Raw genomic sequence first — 19,403 nt, 5'->3', positions numbered from 1 at the left:
ACAGGTGGTGATACGGGTTTACAGGTGGTGATACAGGGCGGCGTACGGGTGATACGGGTATTGCAGGTGGTGATACGGGGCGGCGTACGGGTGATACAATGCAATGTACGGTGGGTGATACAGGGAGGCGTACGGTGGGGCAGTGTACGGCCAGTCCGGGGGGAGTGTAGGTGTGCATGGAGCAGTCACAACAAATACACACAATGCACATCCATGACATGTACTACAACATGCATTGTCATGTGAATGGCTGCCAGCAATGTTCTGTTAGATTACAAGGCACTCCGCTTATACAGAAAGCCATTTACTGTATGAACAGCAACCATAGTATCTTCCAAACTGAGAAATCTACAGAACAACAAGTTAGACTTCATTCTATTGTACAGCGTATTGTCATTGGGGTTAAAGTTCGCCATTTACTTTTACCCCAGGCTTAGGATACGGGATCGTCACATTTACACCTCACTATGGTATGACAGAACAATGAAGACAAGCACAACTGCATGCACCTAACACAGGGACACCTTGTGGGCTTCATATAGACCTTATAGGACTACAACCCCTAATAGCCATCAGAAATGGGGCCAGACACGTTACACACATTCTCATCTCTGATCTGGAGACTTCATGCAAGATATGAAAGAAAATACCACAACAAGAATGAGAGTGACACGCATGTCAGGGGACACATGAAACATTGTGTCATGGCAGACAGGATGGTGGCTCTGTCATTAAGGTGAGATCTCACTTACCTTGTCCTGTCCTAAGATATCTGTCCCTGATACAATAAGTAGCAGCAGTTACACCATCAGATCAATGTGTACATAAATCTCACATTAAGGGAACCTGTCACCCCTTACCTGCCTCAGACAAAGCCCCGGATCCACCACCCGGGGAAATCAGCCACCCAATAGGGATTATTGTAAACTGCCTGGGAACGGGAACCTCTCCTACAAGTCAGCAGGAAAGAAGCTTCCATTTAGGTAAGCAACTAGTGGCAGGTTTATTTTATTACTATCACTGGGGTGATGTCAGGATATGTAGATTCCTGTGTGCACCTCCTCACGGCTCAGAAATAACATTCTGCAAGATTATAATGGCTGCCAATCCACTAATGGAAAATAACTCTAGATACCTGAAAATACTTTGTAGTGATGACTTTAATACCTGAAAACTAACTCCGGCCATGCATTGGGTTTAAAAAGAACCTGCCCAGTTTTTTACTAATTTTCTCTCACCCGTACTGGTGACAACCACCCACTCAGGTCTATTATAGGGGTCACAAAGAAAGAAAACAGGGGAAAGGGGCAGACGGTATTAATCCTTACTTGGATTCGTCGTAGGGTGTCTTGCAGATGCAGTAGATCTTGTTGTCTTTCTTGGAATCTTTTGAGGTAGTGGAGATCATTTTCTTTTTCTTAGACTTGGAAGGAGGGGATTCTTTCTCCTCTTCTCTCTTCCTCTTATGGGAAGACACACTGGTGGAGCCAGATGTTGGTGAGGTGGGGGTTGGCTTGTGGGTGGTTTGTGGTGGTGAGGGCATTGAAGGCGGTGGTGAGGGCATTGAAGGCGGTGGTGGAGGAGGAGGAGGAGGTGGTGGTGGTGGTGGCGGCGGCGGAGGAGGAGGCGGCGCAGCAGCAGCCAAAGCCACAGCCTGGGCTCTCTCCTTTTCTTTCTTGATTTTACTCAAATCTTTCTTTAGTTCCTCCTGAAAAACAAGACAGAGAATTAAGAAATGGACCAAGCACTCCCATCATGGACTCTCTTCTTTAAAGGTGCCGTGTCTCACCTGGACCTCAATCTGTAACTCTTTGTCCAGCAGCGCTCTCTTCTTCAGGATCTCAGCCTTCAGTTGCTCTTTGTGTTTAAAGAGAAGGGCGGAGAGCCGGCTGGCATTCTGCTTGCTCTTCTTTTGTTCTACATTCTCCTCGCGTTTCCTCTTCTTAGCCGCCTGCTTTTCCTCCTTATCGATCTTGTCCAGGATACATTTCATCACCTGGTTACACACGATCATCCTATGGAGCAGACAGAAGTCACGGCATTACAGACTTGTCAGGTCACCAGACGAGAACACTGAACAGGCCCGCTCATACCTCTGATTTTCTTCTCTCTCCACTGGAGTCATAGTTTTCTTCTGTTTTAGGTGCTCAATGACTGCATTCTGCTTCATCACCACCTGACAGATAGAAAGATATGTCACAAGTTGCAGATTTCTGTTACCCAATGGTCACGTTGTGAGTTCACAAGCTGCTATCCCTTCTTCTGCAAACACTGTAACGTGACAATGTTTTTTTTGGTTCAACAGCCCCATAGCGTTCTAATTCGGTCCGTATTTCCACGCAAAAAGTGTTACATTTTTTGCATTAAAATTTATTTTAAATTGTAGGCCTATAATCCTTAGGCATAACTCAACGAAATATGTCCAATATTTAATAAATTTAATAATAAACTTTAAAAAAAAAAACTATCTGTAAAAAAAAAAAATTAAAAAAATAGTGAAACGTAATATAACTAACTGTACAGTAGCACGTATAATAATAATAATAATAATAATATATATATATATATATATATATATATATATATATATAAAGATTTCTTTGTATTGGACTCAATATAGCTATTTTGTATTAAATCCATTAATCCATTACAAAATTATTTGAATTTCCCACCACTCCTCCCGCCCGAACCGACACATGCACTGATGTCACCGGGAAACCCCGGAGAACGTCTCTGCAGTCGCAGGCTGAAGATGGAAGAAAGAAGACGTCGGGGGACGACAACGGAACAAGTTAAGTGTTTTTTTTTAATGTTTTTACCGACCCCGGGTTTTACTCGGGATTACAGCTTTTTGCACGGAAAGTCCACCTCGAGTCACACTCAGGAATACGGCTGGGGGGGGTTAACATGTCCCCCGTATATATAAAGCTCCTCACCTGCTTCTGGATGATGTCGCTCTGGTTGGTGCCCTGTGTAGCAGGCTCACGTTTCACCTCCTGCTGTTTCTTTTTCAGCTGTTGCTCCTGCATCTGTTTTATCCTCTGTAAGTGCTCCTGAACACTGGAAGCTTGCACAGTTACCACATTCTGAATCTGGTGGGGCTGTGCGGTCCCCGTCTGTTGGATTTGGAAGGGCAGCTGTAGTTTTATCTGCTGGGAAATGCCTCCTTGTTGGAGCTGAGCCACTACTTGTGAAGGAAGGTGGGAGAGGACTTGGACCTGTTGGTGGAGCTGCGGCACTGTGATCACCTGGGTCTGGGTGGGTTGGATCTGCAGCTGGGCACGTGATGGAGACTGCACTGTCATCTGACTGGGTGGCTGGATGATAGTCTGAGGGTTTGATTGGGCAACAGTCTGGATGGGCTGTTGAGAAAGCGGCGACTGAATGTGGAAAGTGGTTGGCAGGGTCATTTGGATCGAGGTTTGAGTCTGGCTGACAGCAGGCGATAAGGTCTGAACTTGAGGCCGACTTACAAGTTGAGTTTGACCTTGTAAAGATGTCGGAGGAGGCATCTGGACAGCCACTTGTGGCAAGCAAGCCTGGAGAGGAATTTGTGAAGTTCCCGTCTTTGCCTCTGCCGACACAGGGGATTGGACAGAAATTACTGGTTGTGATTCTTTGGGTTGTTGTGTCTCTGGTGCTGGTTCTGGAACACCGACTGTCATCTGGAGATGTTCTTTTGACTGATTCTCCTCTGAAGGGGTTGAAGACTGCACCTGAGATGTTTGTATTTGCTGGGGTGCAACCTGAGGTGAAGACTGCGACTGGACAGAAAGCTGAGAGGGGGGCGGTACCGTGGTCTGATTACTGGATGCAATGGACTGTGCTGAAGCAAGCGGAGGGGGCAATGGCTGAGCGCTCTGACCTCCAGATGTCGGGACTGGGGCTGCTAAAGTAAGAGTTAAAGAATACAGTTTAAAATATGTTAAATCATCATATAGAACAAGGAATAACAAAATATATTTATAAATACAACACATTTGTAGAACTCTAGATACTGAATCAAAGCAAAACCTAATCTTCTTGTGCTTCTCCCTAGTGGTACAGGATACCAAGCCATAACACAAGGTCATTATGATATACATACCTGTGGTGGTGGTAGTGGTGGTAGAAGGTGTTGATGTCACCGCCGCTGTTGTCACAGCTGTGGTCCCTGGTGGAAGCGGTGTAAACAGAAACCTCTGTATGGTGCCATTTGGCATTGCAGCCTGCATTAGCTGCTGCCCTGGTGTGGGAATGACCGTCACTCCCTGTGGAATGAGCTGTAGCTGCCCAGTGGTCTGGCCCTGACCCTGGACCACAACAGTAAGGCTCTGGTTCCCGCCCTAGATAAAGAAAACAGATTTTAGGGGGCGAGACTGACAAATAAGACCTCAAGAAAAGCAGAATGACATGTGATTCAGTAAAAAACACATACATGGCTAATGCAATGCCCTCTAAATAGGCTAAAGGGTGGTTTAAAGTACCTGAGGTTCTTTAGGTACCATTAACTGCTCACAGATCTATGTGCATACTCTTGTAGGAAACTTGTCAAATGTGTAAACACCACTTCCTAGTAATTCATCTGATTATATTTCTTTTCTTTAGTTCCCTTCACCTTTAAAAAGAGAGAGATGCTGTATGCACCAGTACCCCGTTACCTGTTGCTGGGTGAGCTGGGTCAGCTGTGCCATGGTCAGTTTAACTTGCCCGTGCTGAGGCGGTCGTACAGCTTGCGGTGTTGTTGCCTGTGGCTGGGCTTGCTGCACAGGTGTGCCAACCTTCTGCCCACCGCTGGAAACTGTGGTCCCGATTGGCATTGTGGTGGTGACAGGTTGGCCTCGGATGATCTGGGTCACCACCTGCTGGGGTTGACCTGAAAGAAAAAAAATTGAATGCAATGATTGCAAACCTGATCACAAGTAGGAGGAATCAAAATAGAAGAGGAAGAGAAGATGAAAAAAAATATATATATAACATTTTTCTTTTCCCTTAAATTCTCATGTTATCATTGACATTTCAATATTTGTTTTTTGTACATAATAAAATGTGCATGCTATGGGCATGTTTGCTTAATGAATATGAGAGCACCATGATGACTTTTTTATTACAACTGCTTCCTCTTTATAGTGCTGCTGTTATCTATTCAGCCTTCAGATGAAAATCACGGCATAAACAATTACCAGACTGAATGATTCCTTGCTGCACCATCAGTGGAGTTCTCATGATGGGTTTCCCAAGAGTGGACTGTTGCAAAGATGGCGTCCTGATCACCGTCATCCCTGCTCTGATCTGGGACCCTGCATTGATAACCTGTAAGGTAAGATTTAGAACCAATTATACACCACAGATCATCAGACACAAATGGACTCTCTTTAATAAGACAGGAAACACAAATACGAATGAATCCTTAATTCAATGTCTGATTAGGCAATTCATATGAAATTACAAATACCTTTTTGTCTGCTGAAAAAAAAGAAGTGCAGCCTCTACCAAACCAGAATATAAAAGGAATATGGAGCAGGTAGGGGGGACAAGGCACTACAGAAAGTATTGACTTCTAATCTTCAGCATGCTACAGTTAGAATATATACACCGCTCTTCCTATGTACCTGTTGTGTGGTGTTGGTGGTCACTGAAGTTCCCAGGCTGTTAGGACGGATGGAGACGGTTGCTGTCCGTGGTTGGAAAGTGGTGAAAGTTTGCTGGCCAGCTGTGCTGGTTGGAATAATCCCCAATACCTTCTGCTGTACCTGAACCACCCCTGAGGGAACACAATATATTAGCATGAGCCATGCACAAGAGAAAGCAAGCAAAGCTCACTGTTACACCAAAAAATTACCTCCTTGTGTAGAGGGCACGTTCAGGGCTACAATCTTACTGTTGGCCGGCAGGGGCAGCTTAGTGAGCACCTTCCCAGACACAGACACTGGGCTTCCAGTAATCTGGAAAGTCTGGCTGGACGTGGTGATGGAAGAGGTCGATGGGACATCTGTGGTGGAGGCTATAAGACAGCGATGTGCGCTTATATTATCATCCTATCCAAGCATGTTCCAAACCTCCAGCCTAACCTCTACATGTAAATACCTATAAACAAAATATTTTCTGAAGGATTTAACATTCTGTTTAAGTCAAGTGATAAACATGCCTCTGTCACATTCAACACTCAGCCAGTAATTTAATAACTATGACAATGGACACCCCAGCTTTCTGTGTCACTAGCAGGCTTGCTCACTGTACTGTGAATGGAGCAATAACACAACTGAGAATCTACCTGATCTTTACTATCATGTCCCTACTGCATGAAACATGTTAAAGATGCCAGAGCCTTCCAAAGCCAAGAAGGGTGACAGTACCCGAGTTCCTACATATATTCTGATGCATAGAGGATATTGAGAAAATATTCCAATATTTTGAACAAAACCCCTAAAAAACGTCTTACCTGATGTTGTCTGTCCTTGCTTGACCCATGTGGCAAATGTCTGGTGGAAATTTTTGCCTTGCTGGAAGGACACAGTGGCAGGAGAGCCGACCTTTGTGGCGAGTACCACTTTGGTCCTGGGAGTCACAGGGCTAGCGATAGAGCCCACAACAACCTTATGAGCGGTGGAGAGCGGGGTGGCTGTGCTGCTTACTGCAGTGCTTGTGCTGATGGTGCTGCCCCCCAACGGCTGCTGTTTCTGCTGTTCCAGACGTTTCTAAAAGCACAAAATTTTCGGAGTTACAAAGAAGCCTTTTCACAAACATGTTTCAGTATTTCAGCATTTTTAAGGGGGATCTCCATAATTCCTCTACTTTGAATGGCCAAGAGCAGTTACACTGAAGCCTCTCAAATTCAAATGTATTTTCCTATTCATTGCACAGAACATATAGGATTAGATTAATATTCATTGTCCATTTTTTGTTGTTCCTAATGAAAGGTTAACTTTAAGCTGGTGTTTAGAATACAAAATGGACTCTATGAATGAATTGTCATGCATGCAGCAAAAAATGAAGGGACTGCAGAAAATACTGCACCTGCTGGGCAGACAGACGTTGCTGTTTCAGCTGAGCTTCCATATGAGCCTTGCCATCTTCACCCTTCTTCAAATCAGAACCTTTCCCCAGCTCACCAGACTGAAGCTTCTCCTTCTCAATCCTGAAAAGGGCAAAGACAAATGTTATCAGACACAGGAAAAAGAAGACAACAAAGGTGAGAACAATCATGCTTCCAATGCTGAAGGTGGGAGATGATGATTATGAACCAGTATACACAAAAGAAAGGTGAAAGGGAGATATATGAAAATGTGAAAGGAATAAAGGAAAATTATAATACTAAGTTGGAACATGTTAAAATGTGAAAAGATAGGTAAAGGGTCAGAACAAGGAGTCTGTATAAGCCACCAAAGCATGAAGCTTCCCAGGCTAAAGAAAATGGTGAGAAATTGGAAGAACTTGAAAACTTTACTAACCTTTCAGAGAAGCACTTGATCTCCCAAAGGTCCAGCTCCTCCTCTGGAACCCAGGTCTCCATAATGATTGGGCCAGTCTGTTTTGGAGTTTCAGGCCTTTTGGGTCGCAGAGCACTCGATCGAAGGCCCTTCCTTTGTGGAGTTGGAGTTTCTGTAAGATAAAAAAGTTATCTGATCTGTTCTGTCATTGATATACAATGACCCCTAATATTGGAGGAGAGGAATCCCCCTTACCTTTAGGTGCCTCTGGAACACCGATTGGGCAAATGATCTTCCTAACACAATACTCTGACCGGATGCCATACGGACCAACATCTCGTCTCTTGATTATTTCCGTGGTGGTGATCTCCGTTTCAGTCGATTCTGTAATATTTAAAGAAAACATTTTATGGATTATTATCCATATAAATAGACAAACATTAAGGCATATAAAACCCTAAACCTTTTCCATACCTGTTCGTGTGATGCCACTTCCAGGAGGAGGTTTGGCTGCCATATCATCCCAACGTAAACTTGCCCACAGGAGGCGAAGCATGAGACTCACTCCAGCAAGAGATTTCACCGTCTGAAGCCGATACCTGAGAACAAATCATCAGAAATAACCATTGAGATATAAAACACATTCGGGCACAATCCTAATTTCCCATTGTAAACAGAAATCTACTATAAAGCCAAATGCTATGTGGGAATATAATGTGAGGGGGCAGAAACATTATCTAACTGGATAAGCTTCAACACCATCTGACATTAGAACCCATCAAAATGAACAACATTTGCAGTGGGGAGCCAGCAAGGTAAAATAGATTGCTGGGGCTGTTACTTTATCTTACATGGATTCTGAAATACAAAGAAGCGTACATACCTCCATGTTATACCAAACGTAGGCCGTGGAGAAGGATATGGCCAGATATCATGCGCTGGTTTAGCATTGTAGTTGAATGCTGGGACTTCTCGGATTCCTCCCTTACGGGAGATCTTCTTGAGGTCATCGAGCGGAAGGACAAATATGCTCTTTTTGTTACTCTTGGTGACAAACTTCCGGTATGAAGGGAGAGCTGTTCCAGACCTGGACTTCTTGCTTTTTGTGAATTTCATAAGTCGGACGCGGTCCTTGGTGGTGTACTCTTTGCTTACAGTGATAGAAGATGACTGCGTCCCCTCGGAGGTGCTCACAGAATCTGCAACAGTTTTGGTAACCACAGTTTTACTAAGCTCCTTTACAGAGACAACACCGTCGGTGGCATCCGGCGACACAACTTTAGTAACAGTAGTGGTTGTAGTTGTCAGAGAAATATTTTCTGTAGAAGAAACTGTTGTAACTTGCTTAGAAGACCCCCCACCATCCATCTCAACCACAGTCCTTGACGTTGAGACAGTGGATGTTGTAGTGGTCGTTTCTGTAACTACAGTATGGATTTTGTCCTCCCCATTGACTATATTCACTGGCAAACCATTCTGCTCAGCAGAATCATTACTCAGACTAGATTCTTCTCCTGAGATGACAGGTGATAAGATTTTCTGAGGGTCGCTATTCTCCTTTACACCAGAAGCAGTATTAGGTATTGGTTGGTCACCGGAGTCATTATTCACATCCAGGTTCTTTACCACAGGGGGTCCAGACCCAGTGTGTGTCTCAGAATTGGATGATACCTTTTCCTTCTCTGTCTTTCCCATGTCTTCACCCTGACTTGGAGACAATGGTGCAGAGACTCCATTTTTTCCTTCTATATCTTCCAAATTAACATCTCCATTTATGAAGGGTTTTGTTCCTGGTTCTTTTCCCCTTACATCATGATCTGTAATCTGCTCTTTTGGGTTATTCCGGTAACCACGAACGCTCTGGCTCAAGTCTTTACCCAAAAATACGTCCTTACCATTAACTTGAGGAGCGACTTCCTCCTTTCCCTCTTGTGAATGAACATTATTGCATTTTATGTCAAGGCATTCAGAGCCTTTGATTCCAGCACTAGTCCTTACATCCTGAATTTGCTCTCCATTAGAAGACTGCTTTGAATCGTCCATTACGGAGTCACGTGAAGCTTCTTGGTCTGATGTTCCTGCCATTGGACAATTTTCTGATACCAGCTCAGAATGTGTGACTTCCTGATTTCTGGAGTCTAGTTTGCTGCAGTTAGCCTCTTCCCTGACCACAGTGGAGTTTTTGATTTCTCCAGGCACCTCCGGCTTATTGTTTACAGAATTTGAACAGTCTTTTTCTTGAATGAGCTCGCTAGGAACAGATGGAGAGTTTTCTAGGCAACCTTGGTCTTTATCTTGGCTTAAACATGATGTAGATGAGGGCCCAACTGTAGGAGCATTGGAAGAACAGTTCTCAGGGAGTTTATCCGCACTGCTATTAGTCACCTCTTTGGTTTCTCTTTTATCAGTCGGAACATCAACAATCTGAGAAGAGTTCTGACTGATGTCTTGCTTTTCGTCCGCAGCTTTGCTGGATTCACTCGGCAAAGACCCTGCACCGCTTGTACTTGGCTTGCTACCTGGATCCTGTCCAGAACAGGTGCTCTTTGAGGGGGCTTGAACCTGCGAGCCTGGAGTTTTATCTGTACAGGGAATAGCAGCATCTGCCCCAGGACCATCAGCAAGATCCATATCCAGTTTCCTGGCTACAGGTTTGGCAGCAATGCGTAACTCGTTATCAGTCTCAGATTTAGGTTTAGTGCCCTCAGATACAACAACCCCAGTCTGTTTGGTGGCACTGTCTAATTTAAGTCTCTCAATCCGCTGTTTTTCTTCAAGTGTAAACTGTTTGACTCTCCTGTCCAAAAGGCCGTCTAGCCGAGAGGTTTTCACCTTCTTTTTATACCATGTCCTCATCTGAAAACCAAGGCTGACATTTATTAAATCTGCATCAGAAAAAATCTCTTCTTTCGAAGATGATGAATCCACTTCCATTGGCTCCTCCTTGATCTGCTCAGCATCTTCTTGATCTGCAAAGAAGAGGGAAAAAAATAAAAAGTGATGCTTTTGAAGTTTTCTGAAAAAAGAACAACAAAGCCCACCATTGCACTCGGCATACAGGTACAAAAGTGCGTAAGCACATATTTACTATAAATGTACAAACTTGTCAGATTTTATTTCATTTTAGCTGGGTAAACATAAATGTTCTTTTTTATTTGCATTATTATGATGTAAATAAATTGTGTTATGAGCTTAGTACCAAATTACAGAACAAAGAACACATCTAATATGGGAATGAGAGAAAGCCTGACCACAATGTCTCTGAAATGTGATAGTTTCAATGATTTTATAAAAATCCAACACCTTATATCCTATAACACATATGTCCTATCCTGAAACACAGAAAGCAGAAGGCTGTCTTCAGGGGGTTTAATAACAAACCTTTCTCTGGTGTCCCAGTGTCTTGGTCTATCATCTTTTCTCTCTCACTGGCCTCAATTTGCTGTTTAATTTGGTCCCTCTGGTCTTCCTCCTCCTCCTCTTCTCTTTTTACAGCTTTTACTTTTGGTGGATCTGGTTTACTTTCCTCCACCTCCATTTTGCTATCAGCATTGTCACTGCTTTTTTCTGGAAAGATGACAAGTTTGCATCAGACACGAGCGTCCAAAAATAGTTTCATATGAGACATAACAATAATATATGGAAGACAATACGGAGCTGCTTTAAAGCCTTACCCAAATTCTTCCTGTAGTTCACATTGGTGTTCCCAGGAAGGCGCGATACAAATCGGTGGACATGAGTTTTACTAATCCAGCACCATCCTCCATAACCGGTGACCCTGTATTCTTCTCCTTTTTGTTTCCATACCTGACAGGAGAAAGGAAAGGGTTCTTGAACATGTGATGAACCTGAAGCATTCCTACTGTAAAATTCCATGACAGTCCCCTACCTGATGTTTTATGGGGAACGTGTACTTGACCCAAGTAGCCTGCTGCATTGTTTCATCTTCCTCCTGCTTCCGCTCCTTCTTCTTTCCCTTGTCCTTCTCTTCTCTTTCCATGGAAGTCATCCTCCGTAACCTGTAACAGAACAATGTAAACACTTCCAGCATTCATCATGACTCCGGTCATATGTGATATGCCGGAGCCCCTATTTTTATTCAGACATTATCATAGACTAACATCTGCTTCCTGGACTGAGATAGAGGCTTGTAGATGGACAATGTATGATGGATAATGTAAATATGGGTAACTGTGAGTTCTAAGCCGTGTTTATAAACGTGTGAACACCTCAGGAAAGGAAACGAAGGACAAATTTCCTTGCAGCTGATTGAAATCCACACAAAGCTCCTCTCTGGAAATCAAGACAACTTTTTAATGAGCTGCATACTGTGACGTGTTAAGAATTCATTTATACCAACAGATAGATCTCTAGCTTTTATATGTAACCCTATTTTGTTACTTTATTAGACTTGAAACAAAAGGATTCCCTACTTCTCACTGATATGCGGCATTTGTTTGATTCTTCATGAATACAGCTACACAATATACCAGCTGTCTGGTTACCTGAGGACAGGTCATGTCCTATCAAGTGCTAATATTTTACTACCAAACAACTAATATTACCTGGTGTGGCCCAAAGAATCTTTCCATATAGGTAACATGACAACAGGTTTAATAGCACACTCCAGTATTGCTAGCGCCAGTGCAAATTCACGGGGTTTGCTGCACATCTGGACAGCCTTGATCCAGTTTGATCTGCAGAGACAACAGCCATGTTACACTCCATAATTACAATGCAATTATCCTAAGCTGGCAGCACTGTGCACGTTACCTGTGAGAGGCCCAATTGGGATGCAGGAAAGGTGCGGGGATATTGTTTTCCAGTTGGACAATAGTCAGTCTCAGCGTGGATATAGTAAGAATCTTGGACCCATGCACAGAGCCATTCCACTTGAACTCTCCGGTGGGTGACAAGCAGAACTTGTGAGCCAAATGCCTCCGCTTGTCATGGTCTTCCCGGTGCTGGTGCTTATTCAGTGCATACGAGTTGGTGGTGTACTGATTGTGATATACGCGGTACTTGCCTTCTTGCCCCAATTTGAAATAAGTGCTGAGAATGCCCCTCATCACCACTTCCTTCCGGGTGCTCAGCCGTGAGATTTCTCCTTGGGAATTCACCACCAGGACCTGTGAGAGAAAAATCATGACAAGTTATTAAAGAAACTAAAATCTTTCTTGGCTTCCACCCATCCTGCAGCATCGATAATAGGAAGCTGGATGGCATACAGGGACATGGCTGAGCTAATCTGTACTGAAGATTAACAGGATCAAGTCAGACAAGTGTAAAATACTAATACTAGAAATCTATATTCATTTCTCCACCCTGTGCAGTAAACCCAGACCGACAACATAATAGAATAGACGGGTAGCCAGATACTGACCCAAGACTGCAGAAAGAAAAACAAATAAATTATGTTTGTAAAGCTGAAAGAAACCTTTTAGCCTTTACAATTGTTTTTTTCCAATACCTTCATTTTCAACAATATGAAAAAGAATAGGAATGAGGGGAATAAGTTATATAGGGAGGTGGAAGGCGATTCTATCCTTCATCCATGCAGGTGGACAGTTAAATCTAAACAGACTAAACATTTAATCCTTTCCCTGCTCCCTACCATTCTATTCTACCACCATAAACAAGATGAGAGTCCAGTAAAAAATATTTGTCATCAGAACCAAACCTCGCACAATAATATGGACCTTCAGTCCGACAATACTGACTGGCCCAGCACTGGGAACTGGAATAACATGGACATAGGAAGTACCAGATATTCCTTCAGTGCTGAATGGAGCATTAAAGAGATGAAATATGTAACTAATGGGGTATGGAGGGGTGACGGCAGAGCACAAGTACGCATAAAATGGGTTTAGACTATGGAATAATAAATTTCAGAATATGAGGCCTGACCTCCAAACCTCCTCCTTACCGGTATAATACATCACATTAAACTCCCTAAAAACATAGGTAAATGCAACATCAAATCCTCAGTAATCACATTAAATCACTGCAGACAACATTCTGGTAAATGAATGGCAGATCCAGTGGTGTCACAAACCAATCCTCCAATCAAGAAAAGATCCTCCGCCACCCCAGGCAAAACATTGTTTTTTTTTTTCATATATCCAGACACCAGAAAACAAGGAATCAAAACCTATGAAAGAAAGAATGTGCCCAGGCCCGTTCACGCTGACACCAGAAGAGAACCATAGGAGGAGTCAGTCCAGTAAGCGCGGCTGGATCGACACGGCCGACACAAAACACAAACCTCTCTGCCATCCTTAAAAATCTTATTAGCTTCATGGACTGCAGCAATGCCCTGGTGATTCTTCAACAGACTTAACTTGCTGTCTGGGTTCCGTAGTCTGGTCACCATCCTTGAGGGCGTCTTTCCAATTCCTGGCGTCTCAGCTGCTTCTGCAGGACTTTTGTCTGCTTTCACCTCCATAGGAGCTAATGAAAGAAAAATAACAACGCATTGTACAAACTGGGTCAGTATGATTGCAAAACCAGCATTCTGTATGACCGTCTAGACAATTCCCAAATCAAGTTACTATGTGATGCACAAAAATCCTCCTTCACCCCGGAATGAGTCAAATCCTCCCCCATTTTTATCTAAATCGTCCCCCTCTCAGAAACTGCAGATTATAGTTGGGGCGGGGCTTAGCAATGTTGTCAGTCTAGAAAGCATTGGGTAGACTTGGTATGGCCAGGGGCTCACTGGTAAGCTTCAGGCTAATCAGCAGTGCCGATAGCCACACAACGTGCAGCAACTTCTAATGCCGCCGCAGTGGAAGAATGCACCACACCTGGGGTGACAACTCTGCTCTGAATTCAGGAGAAGTGCAGCCTAGTTGTCACCCTATCACAGGATGCTAAATTAGGAAGGCTTTATTGGTATTTGTGGACATTTGCAGAAGAATTTAAGAGAAAAGCTGCAGAGCAGATGAACTTATAATTAAATGCTGCAGCACATATATTTAAATGGGAGGTGCCCTTTCCACGCCTGTATGTTTGCAATGTATTATATCTACAGGATTGTCATTTAGCAGCCCAGAATGAAGAATTATAATAGTAACAGATAGAGGAGCTCTTTTGCTTTAACTTCTGGTTAATCATTTATAAACAGTACTCGGCCCCTCTGTATCCCTGCAATTATGGTTTTCATTCTCCTATACCCAAAAATACATACAGAGCAAACAACAGAGACAACATATCCCAGCTGGCCCTAAACTCACCTGTATCCTCTTTCTTAGGCTGAGTGTCCCCCTGCTGGTCAGGTGTGGCAGTCTTGGTACCGCTGTCATCACTACTAGAATGGGATGCAGGAGGTGCACTGGAGGACTCTGCAGCTTCTGGATTAAAAAAAAAAAAAAAAAAAAAAAAAAAATTAAGCTTGTTGATGGACACCTGAAGCCTGTCTGTACTTTTTGATGTACAGCATACAGTCCCATGAATACAGTGAACCTACACTATAAGCCTGCAGCGTCCCCAATAAAGCAGAATAGTTATTGGTGTATACCAGGAATAGGCAAACGTTTATGGTCACTAGGGCATTTATGGGCTGGGCGGGAGTACATTAGGCCAGACTGAGTCCCGTCCTAATAGCTCCGCCGCCACTAGGAACGCCCCCTGAAGTGAAATCCCTCTCCTCCATATGTATTGCAGAGGAGAGGGATTTCCTCTCAGGGAGCCTTCCCTATTTAACGTGGTGGTGGAAGTTTCAACGTCGGCCGGGGTAATAGTGGAGCAACAGCAAGGAGGCGGCACCGGAGCTCCGGCGGCTCTAATAGATCCTAAGGACCCCGATCCGGGATTAGGCTGGATCAGCCACGGGGTGTTAGGCCAGAACGAACTACCGGCTAGGTTGTATCTGACCTAAAAGCCGGAGTTTTCCGGCCCCTGGTGTACACATAATGCCAAGTAGCAGTGTCCTGCAATGAACCATAAACTAAAATCCTAAGTATTTTTGGGCAATGTGAGATATATCACCAATATCCTATTAGAATGTGATGACTGGTGAATTGTACTGAGCGTCTATCCCACATCATGGGCGTTGTGTTTCTTGTATTAAAAAAAAACATGTTTCTTACTTGGGGCATGTTATCTGGAAGGGGAATCCCTGACCTATCTGCAGCCAGTGACACTACCCCTCACCTGAAGGTATAAAAGTTCAGGTGTACCGTCACATGACCAGTGGGGTGATGCCACCGCCCCCCTGGTCAATGACGGAGTTAAGGTGAGGTAAGTATATTGGGATCAGTGAAGATATTTCCAGAGACTCACCTGGCAAGGTAAATTGTTTATTTAAAACAGGAAAAGTGGAAATACACAAGGAAATATAATTAGGAGGAACTAATTTTGCTGAACTTGAGGCTGACATGGAAAAAAAAGGAAAAATCAGCAGAAATGGCACCTGAAGCTGTAGTAGAGGATAGGTCAGTACTGCCGTCTGTCCCTTTGTTGCTCTGTTCCATCTTGTGTTCAGAGTCTTTAGCTGGGGACTCTGCAGGTTTGCTGCCATTGATGGGTGAAGGGTTCTCGGCGCTGCTTTTATCACCCGCTGCCTCTGCATTAACAAGAATAAACATCAGAGAACAGTCCAAGAAGACTGGCCGTTGTCATAAAATGATTGCTACAACTAAGTTCTTTAAACAGATTTAAAAAATGTTGGGATAATAAAAACAGTTTCATCTATAAATGGGTGCCATAGGGTAGAAGTCTCACCTCCTTTCTGCTCCAGCCCCTGGCACTCTGGTGTGGAGATGGGATTTGCCTCCTTGTTGCTCTCACCCTCGGATACAGCGGCCTCCGATGATTTCTCTCCATCTGATGAGATCTTATTCTTCTCTACTTCATCCTGCTTGGCTTTCACACGTTCCATTATCTCCTCTATAATAAGAGATATTGAATTGTTACATCCCTAATGCCCGCAATCAATGACCAGAAAGATACGGGTTGTTATTCAGAGACTTTATGGGGACCTCCGGCACCATGACTTACAGGAGACCTCCAGAATATCTAACACTCACCATTCACCACTGACAGATAGGAGCGGTTGTTCCCCTTTGCCTTGTTGGTCAGTTCCTCCGTGATATCCATATGTTGGTGGATTTCTTCTCGGAGGTCCTCCAGGGTTTTACAGAGGTCGGTCTCATAATGTGACTTATCCAGGCAATCCATCAGTTCCTCCAGCTGTGGCTTCGTACTGTAGTACCAGACCTTCTTCTCCTTATCGGAATCATCTTCTCTGAATAGGGAAATGAGTAAAATATTACCTATCGGCAGCTATGGCCTGAATAGCATAAAAAGACCATCTGAGGGACAGAGGAGTTTCTGCAGCACATTCTATAAATAATAGACAAAATACAAGATCTTACGTTTGGGTAAAGTATCTGAGTGACTGCAAGAATCTGCACTGATAAAACAACAAATGATGGATAGGTAAGATTTGTCACACAAATGTCAGAGGACCTACGAAGCAAGAGAGGCTGCAACTACATTAGGAGCTGCTTTTTAATATTTGTGTATCAGTATTATCCCCAGAAATGTTTTTATTAGAAGCTGAAGACGGGTGGTTGGTCCTAAATTGTGACCCACTTTTTCTGTACTCAGCCGTGTGGTTACTGAAAACTGCTGGGTGGTGCGCCCAGCTAAAAGGAGCGGAGGAGATCACTGCTCTATCCTGTCCACGGGGTTAGTATTCAATGGTTTGCTTCATGCCTGCCCAACTTCATGTATGGACAGCTTATTTAAAGAAAAGCTGGTGAGAGGTTAAGTGAATCTGAGATGCTGCAATAGTACGATAATTGGAACATATGAGACTTGGTGACTGCTCATAACCCCCCTACATCTTCCCAAACATCTCAGCACCAACACTGACAACCAGCAAGAAGGTATTTGTGGACAATGCTTCTCCCATCATAAAGGGTGCTGCCCCCCACTAATAGGAAAAAATCTCCCACTTACACAATGATGCGTCTGGTTACAAACCAGTATTTCCGTCTGTGGCGGTCATAGCCGATGGGCTCGTGCCTTATGTAAGGCTTGCTTTTTTGGATTTCGGCTACGCAATCAATCACCCCGGAAATTTTGTGGGCGACGCACACCTCGCACTGCCACTCGTCCTCCGGTACTTCCTCCAGAGGCGGCTTAACACACTCCAAGTGGTAGACAGCAGAGCAGGTCTCGCAGCACAGCAAGTCCCCCAGTTTGTGGCACACACGGCAATGGTCGTCATACTGGATGACCCCTTCAGACATTAACTCCTCGCGGGCTATGTTCGTGGTGAGGAACTGGTCTACGAGGAATAGAAGGACCTTCACCTTACTCTCTATAGGTCCGTAGGGATAATCGTCCACTTCCTGAAAGGGAAGAACGTGATGATACTCCTTGTCGCTTTCACAATAAACGCGTAGCACCTCAGGCCATGTCATGCCATCAATAAAGTACAGGGTGGAGTTGACGCTGTCCTTTAAATCAGCGGGTCCAAAGGTAGTATTGGAGGTGTCCTCTTCTCGAAGGACGGCCTTTAATAGGGCAACGTGTGTCTCGGCCAGCAGGGTGCACTGTTCCTGGCTTACGAGAGCGGCACAGAAGTCCTCGAAGCGGAAAGGGGAGAGGCGAAGAACTGTGCCAAAGTTCTTCAGCACCTCATAGATCGCTATTACGTTCATCAGGTGCTCGGAGGGCAGCAGCAAATCTTCTGAAGGCTTGGGGAGCTCCAGAGGTGGGACGTCCTTCTCCTCAAATACCGGGGAGCGAGGCCTGTGCACTCTGGGTCTTCTCCTTCCTGTTAACAGATCACAAAATCACAGTTAGGATGAGAAAGTGAAACAATTCATTATACAAGTAGGGGGCGCCATTCCTGAAGTCTTACTCGGCAAATCACACCTGACTGGCTGTCATTCTAACCCAGAACAAGGACAGAGGTAGGATCATTTCCCTCTACTCATTACTGGTCCAGCAGGGTAGCAGGACAGCCAATTAGATGGCAGAGAAGATCAGCAAGAAAAGAGCTCTCAGACATGCAGCAGTTCACGCTAGGTGTGGTCACATGGTAAAACCCCGCACACCATAATCATTCCTCATTTAGATTTGTTTGATGTTCATATTGTGTTCCTCTTTCTGCCTCGAGTGCCATGCTGCAGCATGTGGCCCAATAAATAACCCCACCGGGGCAGATGTGAGACCGCAGCATTTCCTGAACCTCCCAGCAGAGTCCTGAATGGAGGGAAAAGGACTGACAGACGCTCAGCTGCCACATAAATCAAAATTATCAGCCAGATCCAAACCTCATATCCAGCTTCTCTCTGACTGCTAGGGAACTACAAGTCTCAGAAACACCGAACAAAGGAGGCCGAGACATGGTAACCCAATTATCTTATCAGACCTTCATGGCTATGGCTGGCATGGTGACTACAAGTCCCAGCATGCACCTAGTCACCTGTAGGGGGTGCACTTCCTGGACCTGTCACTCGGCACAGCCCACCATTAGACACCTGCACCTAGTCACCTGTAGGGGGTGCACTTCCATGGACCCCTGACCCGGAGCCGCACTTCCAGACCACTGCGGCTGCCACCAATCACTGAACCCCAGCAAAGACTTCAGAGCACCAGGGACCCTCCGTACCCTACACAGTGTTTAACCCAGAATTGTTTTCAAGCTGGGTGGTAAGAAATTGTAGGTGGGTGGCAGACCCGGTATTGTGACCCAACTCCTCAGTAACTACCCAAAAACAGCCGGGTGGTCACCCATGTATGGACCTACAGACATGTGAAGGCCCCCCAGAGGGACGGGACATGGACGTCCTTATCTGGCAGCCTGACACATCCAACATGGAGGCCGTGATGGAGTACAATGCAAAGTGCCTATACTCTGACACCGCCCACCATAGGAACCCTGCACCCGGGCACAGGCCACCATGGGACCCCCGCAACTGGAAACAGCCCACCATGGGACCCCCGCACCCGGGCACAGGCCACCATGGGACCCCC

At 44.7% G+C, this 19,403-nt stretch overlaps 1 protein-coding gene across 5 annotated transcripts in view; it reads right to left on the bottom strand.

Annotated features, from left to right (window-relative positions):
- BPTF (bromodomain PHD finger transcription factor) overlaps positions 1-19,403 on the bottom strand; it is a 30,374-nt gene that overhangs the window by 8,535 nt on the left and 2,436 nt on the right. For 2 of the 5 annotated variants that reach the window (XM_072414087.1, XM_072414092.1), the window contains exons 2-27: positions 17,376-18,198; positions 16,439-16,656; positions 16,134-16,298; positions 15,823-15,975; positions 14,645-14,761; positions 13,675-13,859; positions 12,183-12,538; positions 11,975-12,106; positions 11,299-11,428; positions 11,084-11,216; positions 10,791-10,976; positions 8,293-10,378; positions 7,884-8,008; positions 7,665-7,793; positions 7,431-7,581; positions 6,997-7,117; positions 6,422-6,677; positions 5,822-5,983; positions 5,592-5,743; positions 5,163-5,292; positions 4,641-4,855; positions 4,088-4,325; positions 2,937-3,889; positions 2,094-2,176; positions 1,790-2,015; positions 1,329-1,708 (exon numbers count right to left, since the gene is read on the bottom strand). In XM_072414087.1, coding sequence (XP_072270188.1) covers positions 1,329-1,708; positions 1,790-2,015; positions 2,094-2,176; positions 2,937-3,889; positions 4,088-4,325; positions 4,641-4,855; positions 5,163-5,292; positions 5,592-5,743; positions 5,822-5,983; positions 6,422-6,677; positions 6,997-7,117; positions 7,431-7,581; positions 7,665-7,793; positions 7,884-8,008; positions 8,293-10,378; positions 10,791-10,976; positions 11,084-11,216; positions 11,299-11,428; positions 11,975-12,106; positions 12,183-12,538; positions 13,675-13,859; positions 14,645-14,761; positions 15,823-15,975; positions 16,134-16,298; positions 16,439-16,656; positions 17,376-18,198 — 8,005 coding nt within the window. Of the gene's footprint in view, positions 1-1,328; positions 1,709-1,789; positions 2,016-2,093; positions 2,177-2,936; positions 3,890-4,087; positions 4,326-4,640; positions 4,856-5,162; positions 5,293-5,591; positions 5,744-5,821; positions 5,984-6,421; positions 6,678-6,996; positions 7,118-7,430; positions 7,582-7,664; positions 7,794-7,883; positions 8,009-8,292; positions 10,379-10,790; positions 10,977-11,083; positions 11,217-11,298; positions 11,429-11,974; positions 12,107-12,182; positions 12,541-13,674; positions 13,860-14,644; positions 14,762-15,822; positions 15,976-16,133; positions 16,299-16,438; positions 16,657-17,375; positions 18,199-19,403 lie in introns of all 5 variants that reach the window. The other 3 variants (XM_072414091.1, XM_072414093.1, XM_072414090.1) reach the window with 2 other exon arrangements.

Source organism: Pyxicephalus adspersus, chromosome 6 (genome assembly GCF_032062135.1).
Source record: "Pyxicephalus adspersus chromosome 6, UCB_Pads_2.0, whole genome shotgun sequence".
NCBI lineage: Eukaryota > Metazoa > Chordata > Amphibia > Anura > Pyxicephalidae > Pyxicephalus > Pyxicephalus adspersus.
This window is presented reverse-complemented; position numbering and strand designations above follow the sequence as displayed.